Consider the following 19,508-nt stretch of genomic DNA (forward strand, 5'->3'; position numbering starts at 1 on the left):
TAAAATAAAGTCTATATCCTATGCATTTGTCCACAATTTTCCCCGAACAGTTTCTGAAAATGGAAAGAAATTCGCCATAATGGAGGCTCAGGGATGATAATATAATATATATTCTTTGGAGGGGTAATGGAGCCCGTCGCAGGCTATATGAGGGTAGTTACCACAACCACACATTTATAAAAATGAAATGTGCTTTTTTGTATTCATTTAAGGTTAGGGTTAGGTATACGGCTAGAAGTGTGTTTAAAGTAAGGGTTCATGTTAGGCTTAGGTTTAAAATCACATTTTAAGAAGAGACATTTTTGAAATTGCGGGGTTTACGAATTTGTGGCAGTGGTAACTAGTGACGACCCTATAGGAGCCGACACAGCCAGCCCGTCCGCCTCACGCCGCAGCGCTGCAGTCTACCACACTCACCACGCCCCTAAGTGGGTGGAGTCTTCCCTCCAACTCAGAGAGAGATTTGAGGGACGGCTATAACACTCCATAGCCCAGCACAATGCGTGTCAGAGATCTGTCTGTGCGACACAAGAGTAGATGTGTGCTCCTAATCTAGTTTATCACTGAACTGCGCGAGAGAGAGATTCGACAAAACACGACTCACACCACAACATCAGTCAACGCGAGGTGAGCATCAATATTTGGGTGAAAGTGTCGCTTACATTATTTGACTCCGGGTTTTTTCTCTATATATTGACTCTAAAATGGTCATCCTTAATTTTAAAACGAATTGAATTGTCATGTGACTTTAACATAGATATGTGTTTTAATAGTTATTATAATTGCCCACTGTGGTATTATTGTGTGAATAATGCCAAGAAGATTGGAAAACTGACTTTCAACACATTTTACGCGCACGGGCCTCTGTGCTTTCCAATTGATCTGTAAGACTTTTAGGACTGACTGTAGAATGTTGAATGTTGTGCATAAGGTGTTAGGTATCTGGTCTTTTCGATAGGAACTTTATGTCAGTGTGTGTCTTATTCCATTGTGTCTAAACTATCCCTCTGCAGGATTTCCAAGTGTGGGATATAATGCCGGCGATTATAGGTAAAAATTCCGACATGGAGTTCGACTCTCTACAACCCTGCTTCTACCCGGGCGAGGATGACTTCTATTTCTGCGGCCCCGACTCTGCGCCACCCGGAGAGGACATCTGGAAGAAATTCGAGTTGCTGCCCACGCCGCCCCTCTCCCCGAGCCGAGCGGCGCTACCGGGGGAGCTGGCCTTCGCGTCAGGGGGAGACAGAGGCGACTCGGAAGCAGGTCCCATGGGTTTTGGATTAGGCGACCCGCTGGGCTGCGACTGGGCTTCAGAGCTCCTGTTCCTGCCCGAAGACGATATTTGGGGCGCGTCGGACGGAGACCTGTTCGGCGGCTGCTCCGCATTGGATAGTAACCCCAACTCCATTATCATTCAGGACTGTATGTGGAGCGGCTTCTCGGCCAGGGAAAAGCTCCAGAGGGTGGTCACAGAAAAGCTAGGCAAAGCCATCTCCACCGCGGCTGCCTGTGGAGTTAGTAAAAATGTCACTACCGCCGCGGCCATCACAACCAAGGCGCCGGAGCTGAGTATGGACCCCACGATAGTCTTCCCTTTCCCCATCAACAAAAGAAACGGTAGCAGCAGCAGCAGATGTCCACCTGGTACGGCCCCCGCCACTACTGCCCACTGTAGCGCAGAGGAAACTCCGAGCGACTCCGGTAAGCAGATACCTTTGGCGAGGATGAATGCGCACAATAGCTTTTGTTTAGGTTACAGTGCCCACAGTACAACAGCAGACAGCCTAATAACACAATACTCATCCACATGCCCTGTTTTATTTTTTTTTAATTGACGTCATTCTGCTACATTATTGTTATTGTTATTATTATTATTAGGCTAGTGCTAATTGGGGTGATTGAAAGTTCATATGACAGCACAGAATCGGATTACGTAGTTACGTTCCACATGCCGGCAGTAAATGGTGGCAGTGCGTGAGAGGGTTTATGTAATAGGCAGGCGCTTCATCCGGCAGATAGCTGTAACATTGGTGGATTGTGTGTATTACTGATTTAGACCCATTCGGCATCTAACAAAAAGACACCGAACATCTAAACATACGGGTTGTAAAAAGGGCAATGTAGGCTCGACTTGACGCCTCCGCGCAGGTAGACGTACAGAAGTAAACAGATTTATTGATAAGGTTCGTTGGAGGCTATGATTAAGTACTTTGCGCAATGATTTGTAAATACCTAGGGCTCCATAGGTGTGGAATTGTTTTGGCCTATTCAATGTTCAACCCGGGGAAACTAGACGTCATTTTGTAAAATGCCATTTATAGCGACTATTGTGTTCGGTGTTGAGGATGTGGGTGTGGTTTGTGAAGGGGGTCGGTCGATAACAACAAAGTGGACAATAAAACCTTTGTAAGAACAGGATAATAGGTTCTTCGAACATTCTTAAATGGTCCAACTTCGTTAAGCATACATGTATCGTTTGGCAACTACCATGGAAGTCTGGTAGGCCAACGAAAAACACACGTGAGTCTTTACTATAGTTCTTTGTGGCGCGTCTGTGAAACGGTAGTAAAAAAAGAGACTTCCAACTTGGCAGCGCCGCCCCGAGGCTCGAGCTACAGTGCTTTGCCAAAACACACCCCCTTTGACCGGACCGCGGGGAAAGAAAGAGAGCTGGAGAGAAGAGGAGGGGGAGGGACCATTTTCTTTAGGGGGCTGACAGCTTTGAACAGGCGCTCCCATCTCGACAGCTGTCTCTCTGGCGCCGCTCCACCGCCTCCCCTCGCTGCCCCGCCAGCCTGGAGATAGAAAAAACATTTGCTTGGGCCTCTTCTGACGCTGGCAGTGTTAAGTCGCGTCTCTCTTTATCCGAGCTTACCTCACCATAAAATAGAGTAGTAGACACACCACATGCTTGAAAGGCAGATACAGACGGTGTCTATAGATATCCTCTCCATGTTAAATACCTATAGGCACATAATAGGCATTTGGCCCCCAATATCAGATAGAGGAATGGCTCAATAATCAAATTCTGACACATAAAACACTTATTAGAAACCTTACAGTGTGATAGCTTGCAGTATAGCCTTTAGTATTTTTTTTACCTTTATTTTACTAGGCAAGTCACTTCAGGACAAATTCTTATTTTCAATGACGGCCTAGGAACAGTGGGTTAACTACCTGTTCAGGGGCAGAACGACAGATTTGTCGGTTTGGGGGTTTGAACTTGCAACCTTCCGGTTACTAGTCCAACGCTCTAACCACTAGGCTACCCTGCCGCCCTGCTTGGAAGCCAAAGGCACCTGTGACATGTGTATCTGTGACACCAATGAAGGATACATGTCAATAGTTTAAAGTGGCTCCCTCGCTTCACCCTCTCGTCTTCATCTGCACTGATCTTTTGGAAAACCAGGTGTTGGCTTTCACCAGACCAGCTCTTTCACATCATTGCAGGATGAGGAAAGGAGACGAGGAGAGGATGCCACTTTATACTATTGACATCTACCCCTAGAGATAGACTCACTAGTACCACCTACACCCTTTCCCCCTGAGCCAAATATCATATTGCCCAGACTGTCTCAGCTTCACATGTGGTCTGTCTAGAGAGAGAGTGGGAGAAAATAGGAGAGAGAAAAGAGGAGAGGAGAGGGAGGTAAAAGAGGGGATGAGAGGGGCAAAAGAGGAGGAGAGGGAGGGAAAAGAGAAGGAGAGGGAGAAAAGGGGAGGAGAGGCCAGACATCCCCATAACCACCCAGCTGAGAACCTGTGGTGTGGTTGTGTTTTGATTCCCGTGCCAACTTCTCAGTGTGTGTGAGAGAGAGACTGTCTCCCTTCTCAGTGTGTGTGTGAGAGAGAGAGACTGTCTCCCTTCTCAGTGTGTGTGTGAGAGAGAGACTGCCTCCCGAGGGTTTGGCCGTGAGAAGTGGGTTACAGTAAGCTGTAAAATGCCTCACTGCTTTATGAACGACTGAGCTGATAATGATAGCTGTTTTCACAAAGGCATTTTAACTGGGGCTGCTGGCCTCAATCACCTGCCGCTTCACGATCCACCACTTCCTCTTCTTACAGCTTCAAAGAGGCCTGCGTATGATTATTTATATTCGTTTATTTGTATTACATGATAAGTCTTCTGATAAGTCACGGCTGTAATGTCTTGGCTCAGGTGTACTAAAGATAAAGAAGCCTGTAAATATTGAAAAAGGTCAACTTACTTTTTTTGAAACACCTCAAGATAAAACTGATCAGGAATATATGACTGTTAAATGCTTTGCATATCTCGTTTCATCATCACTAACTGCCTAACTGGGGATGTCAGAACCTTTTCAAGAGAGAGTGAACAGGGACACAACTCAAACATTCAAACTTGTAGACGATAAATATGAGCAGGAATAGCCTGAAAAACTAGAAAGAATCCAGCTGGTCTACAAGATGAAGCATGTAAAAAGCCTGTGGGCCAGATTAGTGACTGACAGTCAGCAATAAGAGAGTTGAGCAAAGCTCTCACTTTTCCCACACACTCATGCTCACACACACACACACACACACACACACACACACACACACACACACACACACACACACACACGTGAGCCCATCTCATATGTAGATACTCTATTCTATACTATCTATTGCATCTTAGCCTATGCCGCTCTGACACTGCTCATCCATATATTTATATATTCTTATTCCATTCCTTTACATATCACTTGTTAGATATTGCTGCACTGTTGGAACTAGAAGCACAAGCATTTCGCGACACTCACATCTGCTAACCATGTGTATGTGACCAATTCATTGGACCTGTGAGCACACATAGGTGACATAGTTCCCGCAGTTGCCTAGTCAGAACGATTAACCAACTCACACTTCTTGTTTCCTTTCCCAGAAGAAGATGATGAAGATGATGACGAAGATGAGGAGGAAGATGAGGAGGAGGACGATGACGACTCAGACGGCGAAGAGATTGATGTGGTCACTGTGGGGAAGCGGCGTGGCTTGTCGCCAATGGCGACTGGCACGGTCACCATCTCGGTGCGGTCGAAGACGGGCACCGCTTCTGGTGCTGTGGTCTCATCTGGTGTCGTGAGCCGATTCGTCAGCAACCGGGGGTCTGCGGGGTCAAACTGTCATGGGCAGGAGTTGATCCTCAAGCGGAGCTCGGTCCACCAGCAGCAGCACAACTACGCCGCTCCCTCGCCGTACGCCTCTGACGACGATCACGCGCCCCCCTCCAAGAAACACAAGTCATCTAACGCTCCTCGTCAATACTCCCGTCCCACCTCTTCATCATCATCACCATCATCCTCGACATTCTGCGGCTCCCTGACTGTGCCATCATCAACAATGCCAGGTTCTAGATCCAAACGCCACGCCAGCGGTGCCAGTAGCCCACGCTGCGGCTCCTCCGGTAACTCCGACTCCGAAGACTCCGAACGGCGGCGAAACCACAATATCCTGGAACGCCAGCGGCGCAACGACCTGCGCTCAAGTTTCCTCACGCTCCGCGATCATGTGCCCGAACTGGCGAGGAACGAGAAGGCGGCCAAGGTGCTGATCTTGAAGAAAGCGGCGGAGTATGTGTCGTCACTGGAGACAGATGAACTGCGACTGACTCAGGAGAAGGACAGGCTGCAGGCACGGAGGCAACAGCTAATGAAGCGACTCGAGCAGGCCAGGACTTGCTAAGACTTTTTAGTGGCACATGACACACACACACACACACACACACACACACACACACACACACACACACACACACACACACACACACATATACAAAATGCTTTTCTTAAAACTGCATAGTTGGTTAAGGGCTTGTAAGTAAGCATTTCACTGTAAGGTTGTATTCGGCGCATGTAACAAATAAAATTTGATTTGATATATACACACGGACATAGACACACACACACACACACATATATACACTCAGACACACCCAGATGACCCCCCTCCCCCTCGCTTTGTCTCAACTTATATATATGTATACACACACACACACACACAAACACACACACACGTGAGCGACAAATGACGGGGTGGACGGGACATTCACTGACGCCACTTTCTTTGCACATTTGTTGACGTTAAGAATGTTTAGGGTTCTACGTTTTTCAATCCGGTCACATTGAGAAGAAGGAAAGAAGAGAATAGAAGGAGGGAGGAGAAGGGAAGAAGAGAGGGAGCTCCTCTTGGTCCTCTCTCTATTTCTTGTTGTTTCTTGTTGTACTCAATGTGACACTTATAGCCCTAACCCAAACCAGGTGACTTTCAAAGGGGTCTTGTTCATGAGGGCACATCGTGGCAAAATGTTTTGCAACGGAAAGTGAAAATAAGCATTTCTCAATGGACACGATCAGGTATTCGCTCTCTGTTTCATTCCATTTTGCTCCATTGTGTGCCTAATGAATACACACTGGGCATAGCGTCAGAGTTGTTTGGAGAGTTCAAAGTTCACACTTAGTAGCAGAAAATGCTTTCTACGCCTTCACAGCTGCAAACAGAAGACACCTGTACACCAGGAAACCGCGGTATAATGTGCACCTTGCTAGCCGACACTTTTGTAAATAACTGTACTGTAAATAACAGACAAATACACTCAGAATCTGCCTTGTTTTATATACATTTTTATCTTTGAGTTTTTATACATTTTATGTCCAAAAGCTGCCAATAACTAGACTGGAAACTTTATTAAAAAAGTACTACAATGCCTTGAGGGCAACGAAACTTTGTAATATAAAACACCCCCCCCCCCTGCTTTCTATTGTACCATGATTCCAATTCTACACCTTTATGACCCTTTAGTGTGACTGTGATACATACTACATTTGAAAGTTATATTTTCGTACGGAAAATGAGTTCTCGGTAGATATCTCTTTATCTTGTCCTTCTTTTCTTTCTCTCTCTATCAAAACATTTGTTCTACCACCTTTTCCTTTCTCTTTATTTCTCCCCATTTGTTTAAGTATTTGTAACTGTCGGGTGCATAGACCTTTCTGGGTGAACGGATATAAGATGTTTTTTTTTCTTCATTCATATAATTTACATGTAGTGCTCCAACTCAGCACTTTGAAATACCTCATTTTGACAAATAAATAGACATTGAAAATAAACACCTCTGTGTGTGGACTTGAGTCATTCGTCGCCACTGATACTGTGAACTACACATCAGTGGAAGTATTTAAATATCTCTGTCTTTTTGTATGTCTCTTTCTGACTCACTCACTTTAAATTCAAGAAGCTTTATTGTCATGAAAAATGTGAGAAGTAACATTGCCAAAGCACTGTGTACTGTTTCTCTCCATCTGTCTGTCTTGAGTAGGGGTTGTAATCATTAAAGGTCAATTCCACCACTTTTCAACCTCAGTTTCATTATCTCCAGCACAATACCAGCGTCAACATATGTGAAAACAACGCATTTCTACATTTTGTAGAAAGAAATATGAAGAAATGAAAGAATTTGAAAAACAATTATTTTTTAAAACTATGAGATACGCTGGGACATGGGGAGCAAGACAATACCCTCCCTCGAGCTAAAAACTAGTTGTAGGTTTTGAAAATCATTGTTTTTCTTACTTTTAATCCTACCCTGTGATGTCACATAGAAGCATTTTTTTAGGACTTTTCTTCTCGTTTGAAAACACAGATCATAGAAACTCCTAGTTTTCACGTGTGGACACTGGTATGGTGCGGGAGATAATGCACATTGCTGGAATTGCCCTTTAAGAGCCCCATCAAGCTCCTATCTTACCATCTCTGTTTATTTGACTGCCCTGACAGACTAGTGTCTGTCTCTCAAAGGGAAAAGAGCTGAGTCCTTAGAATCCATTGCCTCAGCAATCTATATAAATCTCACCACAACCACTCGCACACACACTTCAAGTGGATATGAACACACACACACACTCTGCTCTTCCAAAATCTTTTGCCACCGTTGCCATGGAAACTGGTGCAGCTGCTTAGTGGCAGGCAGCGAGCGTGAGTGAGTGTTTTGATTTATTTGTGTGTGTGTGTATGTTCGGTGTGCATGTGTGTATTTCTCTGTTTTAGTGTGTGCATGTGATTTCTGTGTCCCTGCTCATGTGTGGTCTGTCCACTGATCTCTCTTCCCTCCTCTCCACTACAATACCAGAGCAACGCTGTATACTATTTACAAATATCAACCACATGGCTCTCATCCCCTTCTCTTTCCTCCCCCTCCCCCTTCCCCACCCTCTTCTCTCGCCCATCCCTCCTCTCGCCACACTCTACTTCAGCCCTCCTCTCGCCACACTCTACTTCAGCCCTCCTCTCGCCACACTCTACTTCAGCCCTCCTCTCGCCACACTCTACTTCAGCCCTCCTCTCGCCACACTCTACTTCAGCCAGCCACGTGTCTCACACACACACACACACACACACACACACACACACACACACACACACACACACACACACACACACACACACACACACACACACACACACACACACACACACACACACACACACACACACACACACACACACACACACACACTCTCTGGAGTCTAGTCAACATCCTTTCTCTCTGGAGTCGAGTCAACACCCTTTCTCTCTGGAGTCGAGTCAACACCCTTTCTCTCTGGAGTCTGGTCAACACCCTTTCTCTCTGGAGTCTGGTCAACACCCTTTCTCTCTGGAGTCTAGTCAACACCCTTTCTCTCTGGAGTCTGGTCAACACCCTTTCTCTCTGGAGTCTGGTCAACACCCTTTCTCTCTGGAGTCTGGTCAACACCCTTTCTCTCTGGAGTCTGGTCAACACCCTTTCTCTCTGGAGTCTGGTCAACACCCTTACTCTCTGGAGTCTGGTCAACACCCTTTCTCTCTGGAGTCTGGTCAACACCCTTTCTCTCTGGAGTCTGGTCAACACCCTTTCTCTCTGGAGTCTGGTCAACACCCTATCTCTCTGGAGTCTGGTCAACACCCTTTCTCTCTGGAGTCTGGTCAACACCCTTTCTCTCTGGAGTCTAGTCAACACCCTTTCTCTCTGGAGTCTAGTCAACACCCTTTCTCTCTGGAGTCTGGTCAACACCCTTTCTCTCTGGAGTCTGTTCAACACCCTTTCTCTCTGGAGTCTGGTCAACACCCTTTCTCTCTGGAGTCTGGTCAACACCCTTTCTCTCTGGAATTTTGAGGGCCATTGTCATAAAAAATACATAGCCTACATTGTATATTTATGTATGTCTTTGTGCCCGCTCTCTGTGTCAAGTTATCCCTCTTTGACTAGGAACTGAAGGATCTTGTTCAATTCCTGAAAAGAGAGTGCAGTATGGGGACAATATATCTTATCCTGCATGGTTATAAGGGTTAGGGTTAAGGGTTAAGGGTTAGACCTAGCTGGGTTGATATCTTATCCTGCATGGTTATAAGGGTTAGGGTTAAGGGTTAGGGTTAAGGGTTAGACCTGGCTGGGTTGATATCTTATCCTGCATGGTTATAAGGGTTAGGGTTAAGGGTTAGGGTTAAGGGTTAGACCTGGCTGGGTTGATATCTTATCCTGCATGGTTATAAGGGTTAGGGTTAAGGGTTAAGGTTAAGGGTTAGACCTGGCTGGGTTGATATCTTATCCTGCATGGTTATAAGGGTTAGGGTTAAGGGTTAGGGTTAAGGGTTAGACCTGGCTGGGTTGATATCTTATCCTGCATGGTTATAAGGGTTAGGGTTAAGGTTAAGGGTTAGGCCTGGCTGGGTTTATATCTTATCCTGCCTGGTTATGGGTGAAAACAACCTTTTTGGGCAATAACACATACAATGTTATGAGACTGTATGGATTCTGAAAAACAATTATTACAGTTAAGAATTCAAATGGTATAATTCAACTGGTATACATGTCCTAATATGTTATGCACACACACACACACACACACACACACACACACACACACACACACACACACACACACACACACACACACACACACACACACACACACACACACACACACACACACACACACACACACACACACACACACACACACACACACACACACACACACACACTTGTGTTACGGTAAAGCTGCTCATCTTCCTGACATGAGGTTAATTGTTTATGTTGTGAAGTTGAAGTCCCTGGCCAGCAGTCTCCTGCATTAAGCAGACATATGGCATGGGCTTCTCCCTGATTAATACACATTATCCCCCTCCCTGCCTGTCTGCCTGCCTGTTGCACTTTTCTCTCTGACTGTCTGTTTGCTTGTCTGTGTCTGTCTGCCTGCCTGTTGCACTTTTCTCTCTGACTGTCTGTTTGCTTGTCTGTATCTGTCTGCCTGCCTGTCTCGCTCTCTTTGTAAGCCTGCCTGCCTGGAACATCTACATTTTAAAAAGTCTAATAATTCCATGTGATATAGTACACCTTCACAATAAATCCATTATTTATTATAGACAGGTCTTAGAAGCATGATATGAAACATGATATGAAGAAAATGTAGTCTATTTCAGAAGAACAGAACAACATACTCTGAGTTGTCCTCATGTTAGCCAAATGGCTGTGGGCTACGCTGGTTCATTTAGCAGACAAGATTTGCTTAGCATTCCCTGCACAAAGCTGAATAAAATAGAAATTATATTTTCTCCAAATTATTTGAGGGAGTGCGCACGGCTATTCTGTGTTGAGCGGTTAACCAAGAAATAGGTATTCCTATATGCTTAATTTAGAGTTATTAATGTAACTTTAGTTGTTCTACAAATGTTTGGGCTATATGTTTAGATGTTTAATACATTGTAAGGCTGCAGGACTCAACTCTAATGGTGATTTGAAAAAAGTTGCTTGAAAAGCATGAGCTCTGCTTTGTGTTTTTGCGTAGGCAATACACACTATATCAGTCACTCATTCACAATTTGACAAACACTTGATAATGTCTAGAATGTCACAGCGGCATCCCCTTTGTGTGGCCGTAATGCACCCTAAAAGAAATCCATGCATTTTCCGGTCATTGGCCTTTGTGCTCTTCTCCCTGAGTGCTGAGCGCTCCATCACATGACCGGGTCTTTCTCACAGGCTACAAGTGAAGACGGGCACATCGGGGATGCAACTGCTAAACTATTAGGCTATTTCTTCACATTATAAGCGCAGCACTGCCCACATGGTAGTAGGCTATAAGCGTGAATGTTCCATTAGAGGAAAACAGCATTATCAAAGTGACCGCAAATGCAATTATACATGTAATGCTTTTATTATAAAGGTGCATTTTTATGGTGAAAATGATCTTCCCCAAACTTGATACTCACGTGGCGCTTATGTATGCCAGTTAGGCTCTACTCCCCTTGTAAAGCGTATTAATGTGGTTCATTGTAAGACGTTATTTGACCACTTGAGTTGTGATACAAACACTAATATATAACTAATATTAATAGGCCTATGGGCTAGTCTACATGAGGTGTGCGACTATGATTCAAAAAAGTTGCAAAAAAAAGCCATTGTTTCTTATGCTGGGCACAAGTGATAATATATTAGTCACAAGTGATAGGGTAATATTGTCACCCATCAGACTATTAATATTCTCTCTAAATATACTAAATAATATATGTGTGAAATTTGGTTTGATTTAGAATGGACAATTATCATGCACATGTCTCAAAACAGGGGCAGCGGGAAAATGAATTTCATGTATGCACTTAAATAGAGGATGGAGGACGCTTTTCCCCGTGGTTTATTTTCATGCCAGCCAGCTATACACCTGTTGTAAATATAAGCAATGTGCTTAATATTAGGAAAGTTGAGTAATAAATATAGTAGGCCTAGCCTATAGAAAGCTGATGGGATGCTCCTCTTTTTAGTAGAGGCCATCAATCTGTTTTCTTGCGCAATTGCATAGATTATTGAAATGTTTCACAACATGAGCTCAAATCAAATCAAATGTTATTTGTCACATACACATGGTTAACAGATGTTAGTGCGAGTGTAGCGAAATGCTTGTGCTTCTAGTTCCGACAATGCAGTAATAACCAACAAGTAATCTAACTAACAATTCCAAAACTACTGTCTTATACACAGTATAAGGGGATAAAGAACATGTACATAAGGATATATGAATGAGTGATGGTACAGGGCAGCATACAGTAGATGGTATCGAGTACAGTATATACATATGAGATGAGTATGTAGACAAAGTAAACAAAGTGGCATAGTTAAAGTGGCTAGTGATACATGTATTACATAAGGATGCAGTCGATGATATAGAGTACAGTATATACGTATGCATATGAGATGAATAATGTAGGGTAAGTAACATTATATAAGGTACCATTGTTTAAAGTGGCTAGTGATATATTTACATCATTTCCCATCAATTCCCATTATTAAAGTGGCTGGAGTTGGGTTAGTGTCAATGTCAGTGTGTTGGCAGCAGCCACTCAATGTTAGTGGTGGCTGTTTAACAGTCTGATGGCCTTGAGATAGAAGCTGTTTTTCAGTCTCTCGGTCCCAGCTTTGATGCACCTGTACTGACCTCGCCTTCTGGATGATAGCGGGGTGAACAGGCAGTGGCTCGGGTGGTTGATGTCCTTGATGATCTTTATGGCCTTCCTGTAACATCGGGTGGTGTAGGTGTCCTGGAGGGCAGGTAGTTTGCGTAGGTGATGCGTTGTGCAGACCTCACTACCCTCTGGAGAGCCTTACGGTTGAGGGCGGAGCAGTTGCCGTACCAGGCGGTGATACAGCCCGCAAGGATGCTCTCGATTGTGCATCTGTAGAAGTTTGTGAGTGCTTTTGGTGACAAGACAAATTTCTTCAGCCTCCTGAGGTTGAAGAGGCGCTGCTGCGCCTTCTTCACGATGCTGTCTGTGTGAGTGGACCAATTCAGTTTGTCTGTGATGTGTATGCCGAGGAACTTAAAACTTGCTACCCTCTCCACTACTGTTCCATCGATGTGGATAGGGGGGCTCTCATGAAGTGTTTGATTAGATTTTTGAATACATTTGAGTGGATGTCAGAGTGATTAAAGGGACAACAGAGTGCTGAGTGCCAGACAGTTAGCAAGTTTAGTAGGCTACTAAGGGCCATCAGCAGCATCAGAGCTTGGAGAAGTTTAATTACTGTGCATGAAAACACACACAGCGTGCCAGGGTAGTTACTTTGCGTGTGTGTATGTGTCTTACAAGTCCATTTGATACCATTACAACTAGCACCACTGACAACACTGTTTATGTAACCGCTGTGAAATGGCTAGCGAGTTAGCGGTGTGCGCGCTAATAGCGTTTCAAGTAGCTGTTCAAAGGGCCGGGGCTTTTGTGAAGCAAGTAGGTGACGATGCTTCGTGGGAGGCAGTTGTTGATGTGTGCAGAGGGTCCCTAGTTCAAGCCCAGGTAGGGGTGAGAAGAGGGACAGATGAAGAACTGTTACATTACTGCTATTGTACTGGAGAGACATGCAATCTGTATACAGCATGTTAACTGTATACAGCATGTTAACTGTATACAGTATGTTAACTGTATTCAGTATGTTAACTGTATACAGTGTGTTAACTCTATACAGCATGTTAACTGTATTCAGTGTGTTAACTGTATAAAGCGTGTTAACTGTATATAGCGTGTTAACTCTATACAGCATGTTAACTGTATTCAGTGTGTTAACTGTATACAGTATGTTAACTGTATTCAGCATGTTAACTCTATACAGCATGTTAACTGTATTCAGTGTGTTAACTGTATAAAGCGTGTTAACTGTATATAGCGTGTTAACTGTATATAGCGTGTTAACTGTATACAGTATGTTAACTGTATTCAGTATGTTAACTGTATACAGTATGTTAACTGTATACAGCATGTTAACTGTATACAGCATGTTAACTGTATTCAGTATGTTAACTGTATTCAGTATGTTAACTGTATTCAGCATGTTAACTCTATACAGCATGTTAACTGTATTCAGTGTGTTAACTGTATAAAGCGTGTTAACTGTATATAGCGTGTTAACTGTATATAGCGTGTTAACTGTATACAGTATGTTAACTGTATTCAGTATGTTAACTGTATTCAGCATGTTAATTGTATACAGCATGTTAACTGTATAAAGCGTGTTAACTGTATATAGCGTGTTAACTGTATACAGCATGTTAACTCTATACAGCATGTTAACTGTATACAGTGTGTTAACTGTATATAGCGTGTTAACTGTATACAGCATGTTAACTGTATTCAGTATGTTAACTGTATATAGCGTGTTAACTGTATACAGTATGTTAACTCTATACAGTATGTTAACTGTATTCAGTATGTTAACTGTATACAGCATGTTAACTGTATATAGCGTGTTAACTGTATACAGCATGTTAACTGTATACAGTATGTTAACTGTATACAGTATGTTAACTGTATTCAGCATGTTAACTGTATACAGTATGTTAACTGTATACCGTATGTTAACTGTATACAGTATGTTAACTGTATACAGCATGTTAACTGTATACAGCATGTTAACTGTATATAGCGTGTTAACTGTATACAGCATGTTAACTGTATATAGCGTGTTAACTGTATACAGCATGTTAACTGTATACCGTATGTTAACTGTATACAGTATGTTAACTGTATACAGCATGTTAACTGTATACAGCATGTTAACTGTATATAGCGTGTTAACTGTATACAGCATGTTAACTGTATACCGTATGTTAACTGTATACAGTATGTTAACTGTATACAGTATGTTAACTGTATATAGTGTGTTAACTGTATACAGTGTGTTAACTGTATAAAGCATGTTAACTGTATATAGCGTGTTAACTGTATACAGCATGTTAACTGTATACAGTATGTTAACTGTATTCAGCATGTTAACTGTATATAGCATGTTAACTGTATACAGTATGTTAACTGTATTCAGCATGTTAACTGTATATAGCATGTTAACTGTATACAGTGTGTTAACTGTATACAGTATGTTAACTGTATACAGTATGTTAACTGTATATAGTGTGTTAACTGTATACAGTGTGTTAACTGTATTCAGCATGTTAACTGTATTCAGCATGTTAACTGTATACAGTATGTTAACTGTATACAGTATGTTAACTGTATTCAGCATGTTAACTGTATACAGTATGTTAACTGTATACAGTATGTTAACTGTATATAGTGTGTTAACTGTATACAGTGTGTTAACTGTATAAAGCATGTTAACTGTATATAGCGTGTTAACTGTATACAGTATGTTAACTGTATACAGTATGTTAACTGTATAAAGCATGTTAACTGTATATAGCGTGTTAACTGTATACAGCATGTTAACTGTATACAGTGTGTTAACTGTATACAGCATGTTAACTGTATTCAGCATGTTAACTGTATACAGTATGTTAACTGTATACAGTATGTTAACTGTATTCAGCATGTTAACTGTATACAGTATGTTAACTGTATACAGTATGTTAACTGTATATAGTGTGTTAACTGTATACAGTGTGTTAACTGTATAAAGCATGTTAACTGTATATAGCGTGTTAACTGTATACAGTATGTTAACTGTATACAGTAAGTTAACTGTATAAAGCATGTTAACTGTATATAGCGTGTTAACTCTATACAGCATGTTAACTGTATACAGTGTGTTAACTGTATATAGCGTGTTAACTGTATATAGCGTGTTAACTGTATACAGTGTGTTAACTGTATATAGCGTGTTAACTGTATACAGTATGTTAACTGTATACAGTATGTTAACTGTATTCAGCATGTTAACTGTATACAGTATGTTAACTGTATACAGTATGTTAACTGTATATAGTGTGTTAACTGTATACAGTGTGTTAACTGTATAAAGCATGTTAACTGTATATAGCGTGTTAACTGTATACAGTATGTTAACTGTATACAGCATGTTAACTGTATACAGTGTGTTAACTGTATACAGCATGTTAACTGTATACAGTATGTTAACTGTATACAGTGTGTTAACTGTATATAGCGTGTTAACTGTATATAGCGTGTTAACTGTATACAGTGTGTTAACTGTATATAGCGTGTTAACTGTATACAGTGTGTTAACTGTATATAGCGTGTTAACTGTATACGGTGTGTTAACTGTATATAGCGTGTTAACTGTATACAGCATGTTAACTGTATACAGTGTGTTAACTGTATACAGCATGTTAACTGTATACAGTGTGTTAACTGTATAAAGCATGTTAACTGTATACAGCATGTTAACTGTATACAGTATGTTAACTGTATACAGTATGTTAACTGTATATAGTGTGTTAACTGTATACAGTGTGTTAACTGTATAAAGCATGTTAACTGTATATAGCGTGTTAACTGTATATAGCGTGTTAACTGTATACAGTATGTTAACTGTATACAGTATGTTAACTGTATACAGTATGTTAACTGTATACAGCATGTTAACTGTATATAGCGTGTTAACTGTATATAGCGTGTTAACTGTATACAGTGTGTTAACTGTATATAGCGTGTTAACTGTACACAGTGTGTTAACTGTATACAGTATGTTAACTGTATACAGCATGTTAACTGTATTCAGCGTGTGTGTATTGTATTCCGCACGACGTGGCCAACCTCTGCCTAGACAAAGCATGCCCAATGTGCCACAACTGCCTCTGTTTGCCGAGGGCCTTGCCATTGATACCAGGGGGCCAACCATCTGGTGTGGGTCAGGGAAATATAGTCACAGGTGCGGGGGAGAGTGCGTGCGTGCGTGTGTGTGTGTGTGTGGGGGGGGGTCGTGGAAGGATAAGCAGAATAGTGTTAAGGGGGGTGAGGAGAGGTTGTTTGGGGGAGTGCTTTGGGGTGAGGGCTGAGGAGAGAGCTTTGGGGTGAGGGAATGGACACTATGTGGTGAATCAGGGGGGAGAAGGGAGGTGGGGTTTACTCAAGGGTTGCCTGCTGCTGTAGGGGGTAATATGTGGCCCACACAAAAGGCAGTGGAGCTCCAGTAATTACTGAGAACACAGAGGAGAGAGAGAAAGAGAGGGGAAGGGTGGGTGACTGAGAGAGAGGGAGGGAGGGAAAGAAAAGAGAAGGAGGTAGAGAGAGAGAAAAGAAGAGAGGGATGGAAAGAGAGAGGGAGGGAGGCCACTGAGCGTTTGATCAAAATTGACCAGAGTTTGAGGAGATTAGCATACAGATGGTACTGTAGTATCGCCACCAAAACAACGTTCTCCCTTTCTATTTCCCCCCACTCTCTCTCCCTCTCTCTCTCTCTCTCATACACACACATGCAGAGGGGATTCATTGAAAAATCTTTGAATAGCCTTTCAAGTGGATGTTTTGAAGGGAAAAAAAGATGCCCTTGGGAGAGAGAGGGAGAGAGAGAGAGAGAAAGGGAGAGAGAGAGAAACTCTGCATGCAGAATTCTGCAAAAATATCCTCTGCGTACATCGTAAATCACCAAATAATGCATGCAGAGCAGAATTAGGCCGATACCCGCTAATTATCAATATCCAGAACAGAAACGTTAAATTCTACAACCACGTAAAAGGAAGCGATTCCCAAACCTTCCATAACAAAGCCATTAATTACAGAGACATGAACCTGGAGAAGAGTCCCTAAGCAAGCTGGTCATGGGGCTCTGTTCACAAACACAAACAGACCCCACAGAGCCCCAGGACAGCAACACAATTATATCCAACCAAATCACGAGAAAACTAAAAGATAATTACTTGACACATTGGAAAGAATAACAAAACAAACGGAGAAAACAAGATGCTATTTGGCCCTAAACAGAGAGTATACAGTGGCAGAATACCAGACCACTGTGACTGACCCAAACGTAAGGAAAGCTTTGACTATGTACAGACTCAGTGAGCATAGCCGTGCTATTGAGAAAGGCCGCCATAGGCAGACCTGGCTCTCAAGAGAAGACAGGCTATGTGCACACTGCCACAAAATTAGGTGGAAACTGAGCTGCACTTCCTATCCTCCTGCCAAATGTAGGACCATATTAGAGACACATATTTCCCTCAGATTACACAGATCTACAAAGAATTTGAAAACACACCCAATTTGGCATCTTCCCCAATATTTGGAACCAAGGACTGATCACACCAATACACAAAAGTGGAGACACATTTGACACCAATAACTACCGTTTAAAAAACAAAACAAATTGCCGTACGACAGACAACGTATTCACCCTGCACACCTTAATTGACAAACAAAACAAAACAAAACAAAGGCAAAGTCTTCTCATGCTTTGTTGATTTCAAAAAAGCTTTAGACTCAATTTGACATGAGGGTCTGCTATACAAACTGATGGAAAGTGGTGTTGGGGGAAAAACATACAACATTATAAAATCCATGTACACAAACAACAAGTGTGCAGTTAAAATGGGCAAAAAACACACATTTCTTTCCACAGGGCTGTAGGATGAGACCGGGAAGCAGCTTAAGCCCCACTCTCTTCAACATATAAATCAACAAATTGGCGAGGGCACTAGAACAGTCTGCAGCAGCCGGCCCTGCTAGAATCTGAAGTAAAATGTCTACTGATTGCTGATGATCTGGTGCTTCTGTCCGCAACCAAGGAGGGCCTACAGCAACACCTAGATCTTCTGCACAGATTCTGTCAGACCTGGGCCCTGACAGTAAATCTCAGTAAAAATAGGTCCAGTTGCCAGGACCACGAATACAAATACCATCTAGACATCGTTGCCCAAGAGCACACAAAAAACTATACATACCCCGGCCTAAACATCAGTGCCACAGGTAACTTCCACAAAGCTGTGAATGATCTCAGAGACAAGGTAAGAAATGCCTTCTATGCCATCAAAAGGAACATAACATTCGACATACCAATTAGGATCTGACATAAAATACTTGAATCAGTTATAGAATCCATTAGTATGGATGTAAGGTCTGGGGTCCGCTCACTAACCAAGAATTCACAAAATGGGACAAACACCAAATTGAGACTCTGCATGCAGCATTCTGAAAAAATATCTGTGTACAACGTAAAACACCAAATAATGCAGAGCAGAATTAGGTTGATACCCGCTGATTATCCATATCCAGAAAAGAGACGTTAAATTCTACAACCACCTAAAAGGAAGTGATTCCCAAACCTTCCATAACAAAGCCATCACCTACAGAGAGATGAACCTGGAGAAGAGCCCCCTAAGCAAGCTGGTCCTGGGGCCAGTGGTCAGGCAGGCTCAGAGGCAGGCAGAGGGGTCAGGCAGGCGGGATCAGTCAGGGGCAGGCACTGGTTGACTTGACAAACAAGATGAACTGGCAACAGACAAACAGAGAACACAGGTATAAATACACAGGGGATAATGGGGATGGGCGACCCCTGTCGGGGAGTGGAGACAATCACAAGGACTGGTGAAACAGATCAGGGTGTGAAACTATGTACAGACTCAATGAGCATAGCCTTGCTATTGAGAAAGGTCACCGTAGGCAGATCTGGCTATCAAGAGAAGACAGGCTATGTGCACACTGCCCACAAAATGAGGTGGAAACTGAGCTGCACTTCCTGTGACTATAAAAAAATAGAAAACAAATCCAATTTTGATAAAATCCTATATCTATTT

General features: G+C 42.7%; 1 protein-coding gene across 2 annotated transcripts; it reads left to right on the forward strand.

The window, feature by feature from the left end:
* The first annotated feature begins 477 nt into the window (after positions 1-477).
* LOC118358859 (N-myc proto-oncogene protein-like) lies at positions 478-5,780 on the forward strand. 2 transcript variants are annotated; one of them, XM_035736832.2, is made up of 3 exons: positions 478-627; positions 1,014-1,704; positions 4,886-5,780. In XM_035736832.2, exons 2-3 carry the CDS (start codon positions 1,035-1,037, stop codon positions 5,683-5,685), a joined length of 1,470 nt encoding a protein of 489 aa, XP_035592725.1. In that variant the 5' UTR covers positions 478-627; positions 1,014-1,034; the 3' UTR covers positions 5,686-5,780. The 2 variants fall into 2 exon arrangements, with proteins under 2 accessions (XP_035592725.1, XP_052327268.1); XM_052471308.1 differs by having other exon boundaries at positions 4,889-5,780.
* The last annotated feature ends 13,728 nt before the right edge of the window (positions 5,781-19,508 follow it).

This window comes from Oncorhynchus keta, chromosome 19 (genome assembly GCF_023373465.1).
Source record: "Oncorhynchus keta strain PuntledgeMale-10-30-2019 chromosome 19, Oket_V2, whole genome shotgun sequence".
In the NCBI taxonomy this organism is placed as follows: Eukaryota; Metazoa; Chordata; class Actinopteri; order Salmoniformes; family Salmonidae; genus Oncorhynchus; species Oncorhynchus keta.